Genomic DNA, 13,420 nt, shown 5'->3' with positions numbered 1-13,420 from the left:
CCACTAATGACCATCTCTCGGGCAGCTGCATAATTCCGCGCTCGAAGAACTTTTGATCTTTTCCACCAAAGAAACGAGACAAGTGGTTTTCGACAGCCTCATCTGAATCAAAGTTTTTACCATTCAAAGAGTTTTGAAGAGAGCGAAACAAATGGTAATCTGAAGGTCCTAAGTCCGGACTATAAGGTGGATGTGGAAGCACTTCCCAATTCAGCTCCTTTAATTTTTGCCGAGTGACCAAAGATGTGTGAGGCCTAGCGTTGTCATGGTGAAAGACTATACCCTTGCGATTAGCTAGTGCCGGCTCCTTTTCCTTAATTTTTTCCTCCAAATTGGCGACAGTACACATCTGAATTGATGGTTTCATTCCGTCCCAGCAGCTCAAAATGCACTACACCCTTCCAATTCCACCAAACAGACAGCATAACTTCCCTCTGATGGATATCGGGCTTTGATGTGGCTTGGGGTGGCTCATCTTTCTTGCTCCATGATAATTTTCGTTGGACATTTTTGTAAACAACCCATTTTTCGTCGCCAGTAATGATCCGCTATAAAAATGGATAGTTTTTAATCCGTTGCAGCAGAGAAAAGTAGATGTTCATACGCTTAGTTAGGTGAATTTCCTTTAAGTTATGCGGAACCCAAACATCGAGCTTGCTTACGTAGCCAAGTTTCTTCAAATGGTTTTCAACCGTTTTATGCGACACACTGAGCTTCTCTGACATCTCCCGCGTTGAATAAGGCCGGTTTTCAACCAGCAAAGCCTGAATTTGTTCTTCAAAAACGGCCGATAGTCGACCAGAACGTGGGGCGTCTTTAACTCCAAAATCTCCAAGCCTGAATTTTGCAAACCAGCTCTGACATTGGCGATCACTCATGGCATCTTTACCATACACTTCGCACAATTTTTCGCGAGCTTCGACCGCTTTTTTTCCTTTTCAGAAGTAAAAAAGCAAAATATGCCGAAAATGCTTCCTTTGGTCCTCCATGTTTAATTTGCTATAGCTTCCACAAATGTTATCAAATAAATAAAAATTCAAAATTTTCGTTGATAGTACCTAAGACAATAAGCTTTAAAACGATACTTAAGTTTGACCCTGGTGCTCGATTAGTCGTAAATAAATTAGATTAAAAACGATTACTAAAAAAAACATGACTTTCTTGCCCACCCAATACCCTTGCAGATAGAACTTCGATTACTAGGAATCCATACAATATAAATTATATATTTTAATGTTAAAAAACAATGAAGTAATACCTGCTTTCATTTCATTCACCTATACATATTATATTTTCAGTTTTACATTCACAGATTTGCATTTTTGCTCCACATCTAACGATCGTTTGTATGGCACCTATGTGATATAGTCGTTAGATTTTCATAAAATTTGACACAAAATTTAAGACTGATATAAAATGGCTATATCTCAAATTTAATGAATATCTGCTGAAAACTGAAAACGTTATAATTTTTAATTGTATTCATTTTTTGATCGTTCCTATGGCAGCTATGTTGTATAGTAGTCCGGTTTTTTATAACTTTACACAAAATTGTAGATTAAAATAAAATGGCTATATTTCATATTTGATGGAAATCTGTTGAAAACTGAAAATGTTATACTTTTTAATTGAATTAATTTCTCGATCGTTCCTATATGATATGATATAGTAGTCCAATTTTCAAAAATTTTTTCACAAAATTGTACAATAATATGAAATGGCTATATCTCAAATTTGATCAAATTCTGTTGAAAACTAAAAATGTTATAATTTTTTTGTAAAAATTTTCCGATCATTCCTATGGCAGCTATATGATATAGGCGTCCGATCCGGCCCGTTCCGACATATATACTAGTGAGAATATACAAAAGACCAACTGCAAAGTTTCATTCAGATAGCTTCAAAACTGAGAGACTACTTTGCGTAGACGGACAGACGGACAGAAGGACAGACGGACAAACGGACATTGCTAGATCGACTCGGCTGTTGATCCTGATCAAGAATATATATACTTTATATGGTTATATGGAAAATGAAAAGAAAACGGAAAACGAAAAAAGAGTTTCGGAACTTCCGGCAGAGGGTAAGCCCCAAACACAGTCAAAGGTGGACGAGAAAGAGATGCTGAGGCCAAGCGCATTTGGTCACAGGATGTAAGCGAGAGCAAGCCTAAGAAGGCAAAAGGACCCACAGGGCATCCCGAGAGCTACCAACTTTGTCAGCAAAGCAAAGAAGATTAGCGAGGATGGCAGAGACAATCTGGCTATGATTTTGGAGGATGAGTATCATGACGACGATCGCCTGCTGTCGGAGAAGTGGGAGGAGATAGAGGCCAAGTTGGCCGACATAATAAACGATGGGTTGGTTAGCATGCCGACCGGTCCCATCCCCTCCTTCCCCTCCACAGACGTGGTCAAGGGGCACCGGGTTATCAGATGTGACGACGGGTTCTCTAGGATCTTCCTGGCGGAATGTATTGCTAAGATTAGCGACACTTGGTCTGGCCTTAAGATTAGGCTGGTCCACGCCAGGGAGATCCCAAGAAGACACAGAGCTCGCATCTGGTTACCACGTTCTTACCACGCCAGGGTAATCGCCTGTAAGAACGCCCAGAACCCGGACGTCCATACAGAGGACTGGACCATCCTCAGAGCGGAACAGGAGATGAAGGTGAGCCAACATTTCCACCTGGTGATAAACCAGCGCTGTCTTCCGCAGCTGGAAGGCAACGACCAGAAGGTCCGGCACGGCATTAGGAAGGCCAAGATAAAGGTCTTCTTCGCCTACCCGGACGAGATACTGGGGGACGTCGATGACTCCAACAAAGTGTTGGACGACATGGTCATCGACGACAAATCCCCTGATGCTACCCCAACTAAAATCGATGTCGAAAATCGTGCAGATTAACCTGAAACGCTTCAACTAATCTTACGACTCTTCTAAGGTAGAGATATATCCACATCGCTATGGTGCCTTGGACCAGGGAGGTGCAAGTTGCTGGACTAAGGATCCCAGGATACACACTGTTGTGCACTAACTCGAATAGTAGGTCGAGAGCATGCATAGTAATTAAGAATCAATTTAATGCTTTTCTCTGTCCCAATCTCAACACACCTGACCTAGCTGTGGCATACATGGCCCATGACGAGCCGAGCCCTCCTGAGCCGGTAGTCAAGTTGCTGCGAGGCACACACTCTGGGGTAGCTCAAAAACCAACGAAAGAGGTGAGTCACTTTTTGATAGTATTATATGTAGAAACGTTACGGTATGCAACAAAGGCAATACGCCAACCATCATCTTTTCAAGCACTGAAAATTTTCAAGATTTGGGAGGAGGTGTTAGATCTCACCTTCCAAATCGAACACGGTAAATACAAAGTTGAGAACTTGACGGTATCGACAGAACACTCTTTCTCAGACCATAGGTACATTTTTCTTTGACCTAACGGCACTAGTAAGCAAACAGGTCCCAAAAATAAGCCCCCGTAAGACAGATTGGAACAAATTCAGCGAAAATGTTCAATCTAAAGTAAACGGCAGGAGGATCAAGGTACAATTCACCTCAAAAGCACTCGATAAGGAGTGTAACGAATCGCTACACTCAAAACAAATGTCACAGGCAAGTTGTTAGCTCGAGATCGGAGCGCACGCAAGATCTTTTCCGGCTTCGGCTCGTCGGCTACGGGAGTGATGGTCTTGCTCAGATCTCGGGTTGCCTTTGCATAATTTTAAACAGAAATGAACGCGTGCTACTACAAGCTTAAACCGGGACAGAGAAGCAGACAACACATAAATAAAAGTTGAGGAAAAATTAAGCTCTCTTCGGCTTACTTCCCCTTTTTTTTAGCACTCCTGGTGATCTGGAGGCTCTAGTTTGCCCACCTTTCCTATGGTCGCTCCCATCCTCAGCGCTATATAGCTTGAGCGACCCCTTCGACAAGTGCTACCCTACATCACAACGCATGCCAGCTGCGGCCAATACTCGACATTTTAAAACATTATAATAATTTTATTTAGAACTAGAAAAATATAAATTCACTAGCGGCCCGTCCCGGCTTCGCACGGGCATTAAACATTACATTTAGATTTGTCAATTTTAACACATTCATAATAATAATAATAATATGACACATATTCATCCTTTATTTTTTTGTTTTTTTTTTTTCAATTATTGAGGTCATAACCCTAAAAAAAATACATTTATTTTGTTAGAGCTTCTCTGTAAACAATATTTGATGTTTTATTTTGTGGCAGCAAAATAAATTGATTTTCATTGGCTCCGACTCGCGATAGACCAACATACAGTTGACCATGAGTAAAACATTTCTTTCGCAGATCGATCCATACTAATTCGAAGGTTTTGCCTTGTGACTTGTTAATTGTTAATGCGAAAGATGTTTTTACCGGAAATTGAAGCCGTTTAAATGGGATTGTCATATCATTTTGGATCATCGGTATCCTCGGTATATGAGCTAGTTGACCACCTGCTGGGCATATTATGGTTAAAGGGAACTTCTGAATACATCAAGGTTCTGGCAAAATCATCTTCCTGGCATAAGGTGAAGAAGGCAGTCAGAGTTGTCGCTGGCGGATTCAGGACTCTTTCTTGCACATTTCTTTCTGTGAAATAGACACGTTGACCATTCTCCTAATGGACTTCCAAGTGAACTAAAGCTGGATAGCGTTCATTAATATGGAATGAAAAAATTCTCCATGCAGCCTCGTTGCTGCTTATGTATCTTCCAGCCTGGTATTGAGATATTTCATCGAGAACTCGTACTGCATTGTTGTCACCATTTTCTGCCTGAACACCAAAAGCTGCCATATCGCTGCCTTTATTCATGTACTTGCAGATATATTTAATCGATTTCACGGAATTTCAATATTCTACGTTGATGAGCGCTTTGTATGATTTTGACAATAGTGTTGAGTATGGAACCACCCAACGATTGTCTACCTCAATATCACCAATTCTCATTTTTAAATTTGCCGAAGTCCCTCCAGTTGACCGTCTCCTATACAGAGGATATCCATCGTCCCCTGTTACGGTGTTGGCTGTAAATGCTCGAGGATATCGCTTGAAACACTTCCCGTCTACCATTCATGGTGAACATGGGTTGAGGGTACCACATGGGCCATGGATCATGTTCTTGATGACAACTTCATGCAAATCCGTATCAACCTCGGCCCGTGGAATCTCAGCGCATATAACATCGTCGATTTCGTCTGGAGTAATTTAATCATACATTCAAATCAGTATGTGCGCATGCGGCAATCCTCTCTTCTGCCATTATACTGAATACATCCAGCACCGCACATATCCAAAAACTCCATGTTTCACAATAAAATCCATCAGTGACTTGAGCTTTTGTCTGAAAACACGGGCTGTGATGTCATGCCTATCCCTATACGATTGTCCAGGAAATAACAGCTGTACTATCTCGTCCCAAGCTGGATTGCATGTGAAGGTGATAAATAAGTCTGGACGGCCGTAGCAACGAACATATGCCTGGGCATCTTGAGCATATTCATGCATGTGGCGTTGACTACCTATGTGTGAGGATGGCAAAATCGTGAGCTTTCCAACGTTGGTTGTATTACGGTCATTCATCACAGCATCCCGCAAATGGATATATTCCTCGGACCGAAGTTTCGTCTGATTCAAGAGGCCTGACAGTATATGCAGACCTGATGCATCCGGCCAATTACGACATTCGATTCGAGCTGTAATCAATAGTTGGATTATATCTGAATGCAAGACGATTGTATTGCAGGTTTTGATCTTCTGCAAGCTGTAAACGCGCTTCAGCTACCCTTGCCCTTTCGCGTTCATTATTTTGAGAGTGAATCAAATCGATTGCTGCAGAACGCGACTGCCTAACTCTCAATCGTTTTCTCTCAAGCCTATCTGATCGTCTTTCTGCTGATTCTTCGTTGTGCATCTGCATTGCTCTCAGTCGCTCAGTCTCTCGGATGGAGGCCCGTTCTTCGTCAGTCATATTCGTAATCTTACGTCTTTTTGTTTCTGTATTGCGATTACGACGACCCAAACTCGACTTCTTGGGTGGCATGACTTCGTTTCTTACTGAACCTGAACAAAAAAATAAAATTTTTATCTCCAATTCCTTATTTCAATATGTTTTGAATGTTTGACAGGAAATGCTTTGATTCATCTGGCTGCCTGTAGAGGGCGGTAGATGTAAGGTAGTTTTTTGATATTTTTTTAACACCTTGGATTACGTTATCGTAATTTTAGTAAGGATGCCTATTTTTATACCCTTGCAGGGTATTATAATTTCAGTCAGAAGTTTGCAACGCAGTGAAGGAGACACCTCCGATTATATAAAGTATATATATTCTTGATCAGGTTCAACAGCCGAGTCGATCTAGCCATGTCCATCTGTCCGTCTGTCCGTCTGTCCTTCTATCCGTCTGTCCGTCTGTCCGTCTGGCCGTTTCTACGCAAACTAGTCTCTCAGTTTTGAAGCTATCTGAATGAAACTTTGTAGTTAGCCTTCTATATACTCTCACTCGTATATATGTCGGAACGGCCGGATCGGACGACTATATCATATAGCTGCCATAGGAATGATCGGAACATTTTTACAAAAAAATGTTTAACTTTTTCAGTTTTCAATAGAATTGGATCAAATTTGAGATATAGCCATTTTACTATACTCTACAATTTTGCATAAAATTTTATGAAAATCGGACTACTATATCATATAGCTCCCATAGGAACGATCGAGAAATTAATACAATTAAATTTATAACCTTTTCAGTTTTCAACTGATTTTCATCAAATTTTAGGTATAGGCATTTTATATTAGTCTTAAATTTTGTGTCAAATTTCATGAAAATCGGACTATTATATCATATAGGTGCCATACAAACGATCGTTTGATGTAGAGGAAAAATGCAAGTCTTTGAATGTAAAACTGCAAATATAATATGTATAGGTGAATACAATGAAAGCAGGTATTACTTCATTGTTTTTTAACACAAATATATATCATTTCTATTGTATGGTTTTTTATTGATAGAAGTTCTATCTGCAAGGGTATATAAACTTCGGCGTGCCGAAGTTAGCTTCCTTTCTTGTTTTTTAATGAAATATAGCCTATGTCACTTAGGAATGATGTAGCTTTCCAACAGTGAAAGAATTTTTCAAATCTGCCAAGTACTTTCGGAGCCTATTCAATTCATACAAACAAACAAACAAAAAATCAAACCTTTCCTCTTTATATAATAGTATAGATTACTTAAAATAGAAAACGTATATAGACAATTAAACATTAAAACTTAGAATACAAAGGATAAATAAATATACGCCCTTCGACTCGATTTCGGGCAAAAATAAAAATAATGGCAAAACAATTTTGGCAAGTTGCAGGAAAATTATTAATTACGCTGACTGAGATTCAATCCACAGGTTGCAGCAACAACAATAATAATTAGAATCGGAGAAGCATAAAAGCCCTCAGCTTAAATAGCCTTATGTATCAGCGTTCCTCTTCTTTTCCCTTTCCCTCTTCGTTTTCTGCCGTTGGTTCGGTTAAATTTTCGATCTTTCTTTTACGTTAACGGCTCATGATTTGGGACATTTTCTTTCTTTTCAATTCATTTCTTTTTTTTGTTGTACTTGAAATTGTTTAAATTACGATGAAAGCGCTTTCCTCGGAAGCTAGCTGAAAATTGGGATTTTCATCCCACACATGCAAAAAAAGAAATTCACATCCCTAAAAGAGACTATGAAAATGGGGGGAAACTATCAGAAAATGATGCATTCGGCCCGCACTATTTAAATCGATTTTTTCATTAATTTTTACCGGAATGCAACGAATTAATATTTCTCTTTGCCGCACATTGCTCTTTACATATGCCTAAGTTCATTTCACATCATTCTTTTTTTTTTGCAATTTGCAATTTTTCCGAAATTTAACCTAACTTAAAATTTATATTTTTTTTTACACTAATTTTCCATATTTTCTTCACTGACACTGGAACAAAATGGGGGTCGAAAATTCCCTCTTTTATTACAATTGTTCGTCGCGATGAGGCATGGGGCTCGAATTAAATGTACTTTGGCCGGGATCGCATTGCGGCGGCGAGTTCAAAACGCCCGAAAGAATTACATTAAACTAATTGCAATGCTTTGCCGAAGCCTCCGCCTACGCCGACTCTGGCATAAAAACTCGTACGACTGCTACCGAATTATCTTGCTTAAGTGTGCTCTCTGGAGCTGTTCGCAAAGGGGACAAAGGTCGTCCTACAGCATTCGGCGATTAATTATGCTTCAACCCCATTAAATTAAATAAAAAAGTAATATTTTTCCCCAGCTCTGGTGAGCGGGGCGACGGGGAAATCCTCCTCCTAGAATTCAGATCCAGGCGTTTAAAAGAATCCAAGAAGCTGTATGATCGACCAACAGATGGCGATAATAAAAAGTATCTTCTACCGAGCAAGCGCTACAGGAGGACCTCATGAATATCCTAAACAATGCCTTTCAAGAGACACGATATCATTCTCAAAGAAGCAGTACCCACCGTGGTAGACAAAATATCTAAGCGATCTCAGAAAGAGAGAGCGAAAGTCCTACAACACAAGCTATGTAACCCGAAAATGGGAACCATACAAAGATGCACAAAAAGCACCCAAAAAAGCAGTATATAAGGCCAAAAAAGAATCCTGGCAAAGCTTCTGCGAGTCACTGCAAGACAAAGGACATGGCAAGATTGAGCAAGATTCTGGCCAAAGGGCAGAAAAGCCATATCCTTATAAACACTGCAGATGGTACTGCTACAATGACAATAAAGGAGTCACTAGAGCTACTTGTTGACACTCACTTCCCAGGAAACCTACGAGAGAACGCGGAACCCGAGGCGGAAACGAACACTCAAACGGACACGCCAACGAAAGACATCATTACGATGGAGTGGGCAATAGATTCTTTTGCCAGATACAAAACCCCGGGCCCAGACGGCATAATACCGGCAATGCTACAATCCACTATGGGCCAGGCGGCCCGGATTTTGGCCAAGAGGGGCAAAAACGGTTTTAAGAAAATGAGAAAAAAAAAACAATTACATAAGAAGAAGAATAGATTATGTTATCTTTCCTCAAAATTTTATTTCTTTCTATTCAATGGATACGAAATGGTAGCTGATCAAAGTGGATATTTGCGTTTTATTTTTTCATTTTATTAGCAAAAATAAAAATTTCCTGCTCCTCTGCGGCCAGATACAGTCACATCGAAATGCTTCTAATGTAACTAGTAAAGCATCTGTAGATGGCTAAAAATCATATTTGAAGCTTGTATAAGCTTGTACCGCAACCTGGCAAAATCAGGCATATCCTAGCAAATGATTAAAAGCCGATAAGCCTTACCACTTTCGTCCTAAAGAAATGTGTACAGTCAAGAGAGCACACCTTAGAAAGGGCTTTTTTTTTGTTTATAAACAGTAATATCATATTGAAAGAACTCTATACAAGTGTTGTCAAAGCAGTGGCCTACTCAAATGACCTGGTACTTCTAGAATCAGGACCCTATCTTGACGATATCAGTAAAATAATAACAGGCGCAGTGGGTAACTTAAACAAATGGACAAAATCTGCGGTATCAACCCCACTAAATCTGAACTGATGCTCTTCTCAAGAAGAACCAAGATACCAACACTTAACACGCCCAGCGTAAGCGAGACATAGTTAAAACTATCAGAGCAGACAAAGTATATAAATATGATACGTGACCCAAAGCTCTAATGGAAGGAATACGTTGGGTAAAGATTCCGAAAGGTTAGCATTGCATTTTATTCTTGCAGGAAAATGTTTGGAGACAATTGGGGGCTACACCCTAGGATCATTATATAGTACTACACAGCGGTGGTTAGGCCAGTAGTAACATACATACCCTAGTATGGTGGCCGGCACAAACGAGGACGTATAACATATTAAAATTAAGTTGTTGCGTGCGAGGGATCCGCAGGAGTAATACGCTCATGCCCCGCGGCAACCCTATTCTATTCCGAATATTCCGATTGAATTGTTCGTAAAAGACATTGCCATCTAGAGCGCTGTAAAACAGAAGGCAAGCAATTGCTCGAGGGAACACGGCGCAGGATATGACAAGATACTTAAAAGTATCACACTACAAACCAACGAAGGAATAGACTACATGACCGCGGAGATGACCTTCGGTAACGTATTCACGCCTTCATATCCTACAAACGAAGACTGGAGCAGGGACAGAGCAACCGCAGAGGACGAGGTATCCTTATACTCCGACGGTTCCAAAATGAGCTGTGGGGGATGTAGGGGCTGGGATCTACGTTGAGCTCTGGTGGATTTAAGAGGACCTCAATCCCTCGGAGTCAGCAAAGATCTTTCAGGCTGGGTTGCTCTCCATAAGCGAAGCTCCCAGACTTTCCTTACGTCGAGAACTCAGCGACAACCAAAGTATGGATCTATTTGGATAGCCAAGCGGCTTTCAAATCCCTAGCGGCTACTGGCAGAGAGCAAGAAGGCTCATAATAGACTTGCTGAAAACAATGTTGTACAATAAACTTGGGTACCGAGACACAATGACATCCCAGGGAACGAAAAGGCAGACGAACTTGCTCGAGTAGGCCATGCAGAGCTAAGCACTGACTGTAAAAATGTGTCTTCGCAAATCCGTCAATAAAAATTTGTTAATTAATTAATTAAATAATTAAATTAACTAAGTATCTTGGAGTGATACCAGACCAAAAAATCCCATGGAAGAAAAACATTGCAGAAAGAGTAAAGAAGGCAAACATTGCTTTTCACTCTGGCAGGAAATGTTTGAAAAGAAATGGGGACTACACACAAAGATTATTATGTGGTTCTACAGAACAGTGGTACGGCCAATACTAACATACGGGGCCCTAGTATAATGACCGGCATTAAATAGGGCATACAAAAAATCGAAGCAGACACGGATACAACGAGCAGTGAGTGCGAGGGCCGTGGGGCACGGCAAGAACGGAATAAAGGTAAACGAAAAAACGGACTTCATAACCGTGGAGTTGAACTTTGGAAACGCATTCTCGAGCTCATATCCAAGGGAAAAATGGAGCAGGGACAAAGTGGTAGTAGAGAACGAGGTCTCCATCTACACCGATGGCTCCAAGATGAGCCGTGGCGTAAGGGCTGGGATCTACGCTGAGAATTTGGAAATTGAAAAGACATTTAATTTCTCGGACTCAGCGACTATATTCAGGCTGAGTTACTAGCTATAACGGAAGCAGTCGAACTCTCCTTAAGGCGGGACCTTAGGGACACTAAAGTACGGATCTACTCGGATAGCCAAGCGGCTATCAAATCCCTAGCTGCCGTGAAAAATGCACGGCATTGCAAGCTGAAGGTGTCGCAATCTAAGGATTTCCTAATGACTCTGGATGATTATTAAAGTGATCGGGACCACAAATGGCAAACAGAGGGAGTCGATCAAAAAGGAGGTTATCTCTAATTGGATGCTCTAGCTTTGGGCCTCACCACCTACCATTGTTATATAAGTATAAGCGTTCTTTTCAGTACGCTTTTTCCAATTAGTTATTTCATTTGACAGATGTCGGTCGATTTCCGATCGAAAAATACATTTTGGCATACCGGAGATATCTTTATTTATATATATTTTTTCCTATTTTATCTTTAAGATTCGGACATCTTGCAAAATATAAGAATATTATACTTAGAGAGCGAGACCGTTTAGCTGGAGAAGTTGTTGACCTTGAAAAGCGTTTAGCTACCAACCGATATTATTCCGAAAATTTAGAATATATTATCCGAAACAATGAAGACGCAATGAGTAAAATGGCTTCCAGAGCTAAGTTTGCTGAGGGTGAACGGTTAAATGTAGAATCCAAGCTTCGAGCTCTAATGAAGACTATGGAAGAACAAAAAGAGGCTCATGGGAAAACTATGATAAAACTCGATATAGCGAATCGAGATTTAGCAGAAGCAATGCGAAAACTACATCAAAAAATATCTGATTACGATAGGCAACGCGTGCATTTGGATAAATACAGAAGTGAAGTTAATGCCTTGAATAAAGCAATGCACAAATATGAAGATGACATTGCTGACATGACCAAAAATCAGAAAAATAACGAGGAAATGATTAAGCAGTTAAGGCTTATTGAAAAAGAGAAAGCAAATGCAGTCAGTCAATTGAGCGGCAAACTGAAAAAGGCTATAGAAGATCAAAATAACGCTACAACTCGGATGTATAAATTGAATCGAAAGGTTATGATGCTAAATAGTGAAATTTTAAGGCTTAAGTATGTTATTTTATTATTAAATAAATACGTAGTTGATTTTTAAAACAAATTTTCATACATTACAGAAACAATATTAATTCATTAGAGAAGGATGTTTTAAATGCAAATGGTCGAACAGATGAAGTCTTTCGAGTAAAAGAGACACTTCAACGTGAACGGGACAGTCTGCGAAGTAATATCATTAAATTAAATAACACCATGGCAGACTTAAAACACGATATGATGCTTAAATCAAACATGATTAGTTCATTAAATTTAGATATAAACAAGTTAAATGTTAAGCTTGATGAGGCCTATATTCTTAAATCGAAGGCAGAGAAGGAGAGGGATGAAATGGCACAAGAAATGGAAACTTTGCACGAGCGCATCGAAAACTATCAAGGTACGTTTGTATATATTTTACCACACATTTTTATACCCTTGCAGGGTATTATAATTTCAGTCAGAAGTTTGCAACGCAGTGAAGGAGTCACCTCCGACCATATAAAGTATATATATTCTTGATCAGGATCAACAGCAGAGTCGATCTAGCCATGTCCGTCTGTCCGTCTGTCCTTCTGTCCGTCTGTCCGTCTGTCCGTTTCTACGCAAACTAGTCTCTCAGTTTTGAAGCTATCTGAATGAAACTTTGCAGTTAATCTTCTATATACTCTCACTCGTATATATGTCGGAACGGGCCGGATCGGACGACTATATCATATAGCTGCCATAGGAATGATCGGATAATTTTTACAAAAATAATTATAACAATTTCAGTTTTCAACAGAATTTGATCAAATTTAAGATATAGCCATTTTACTATACTCTACAATTTTGCATAAAATTTAATGAAAATCGTACAACTATATCATATAGCTCCCATAGGAACAATCGAGACATTAAGACAATTAAAAATTATAACATTTTCAGTTTTCAACAGATTTTCATCAAATTTGAAGTATAACCATTTTATATCAGTCTTAAATTTTGTGTAAAATTTTATGAAAATCGGACTACTATATTATATAGGTGCCATACAAACGATCGTTAGATGTGGAGGAAAATGCACATCTGTGACTGTAAAACTGCAAATATAATATGTAAAGGTGAATGAAATGAAAGCAGGTATTACTTCATTGTTTT

The 13,420-nt window shown here is 39.6% G+C and overlaps 1 protein-coding gene across 3 annotated transcripts in view; it reads left to right on the top strand.

Annotated features, from left to right (window-relative positions):
- Positions 1–13,420, top strand: part of ORY (Occludin-Related Y) — a 44,930-nt gene that overhangs the window by 14,820 nt on the left and 16,690 nt on the right. For 2 of the 3 annotated variants that reach the window (XM_086828073.1, XM_086828083.1), the window contains exons 3-4: positions 11,675–12,298; positions 12,364–12,680. The exons of the other annotated variant lie outside the window; for it this stretch is intronic. In XM_086828073.1, the coding sequence (XP_086684199.1) occupies positions 11,675–12,298; positions 12,364–12,680 (941 nt within the window). The remainder of the gene's footprint in view (positions 1–11,674; positions 12,299–12,363; positions 12,681–13,420) is intronic. 3 annotated transcript variants of the gene reach the window in all.

This window comes from Drosophila serrata, unplaced genomic scaffold, assembly GCF_035046125.1.
Source record: "Drosophila serrata isolate PLE 108 unplaced genomic scaffold, ASM3504612v1 contig_13, whole genome shotgun sequence".
In the NCBI taxonomy this organism is placed as follows: Eukaryota; Metazoa; Arthropoda; class Insecta; order Diptera; family Drosophilidae; genus Drosophila; species Drosophila serrata.
This window is presented reverse-complemented; position numbering and strand designations above follow the sequence as displayed.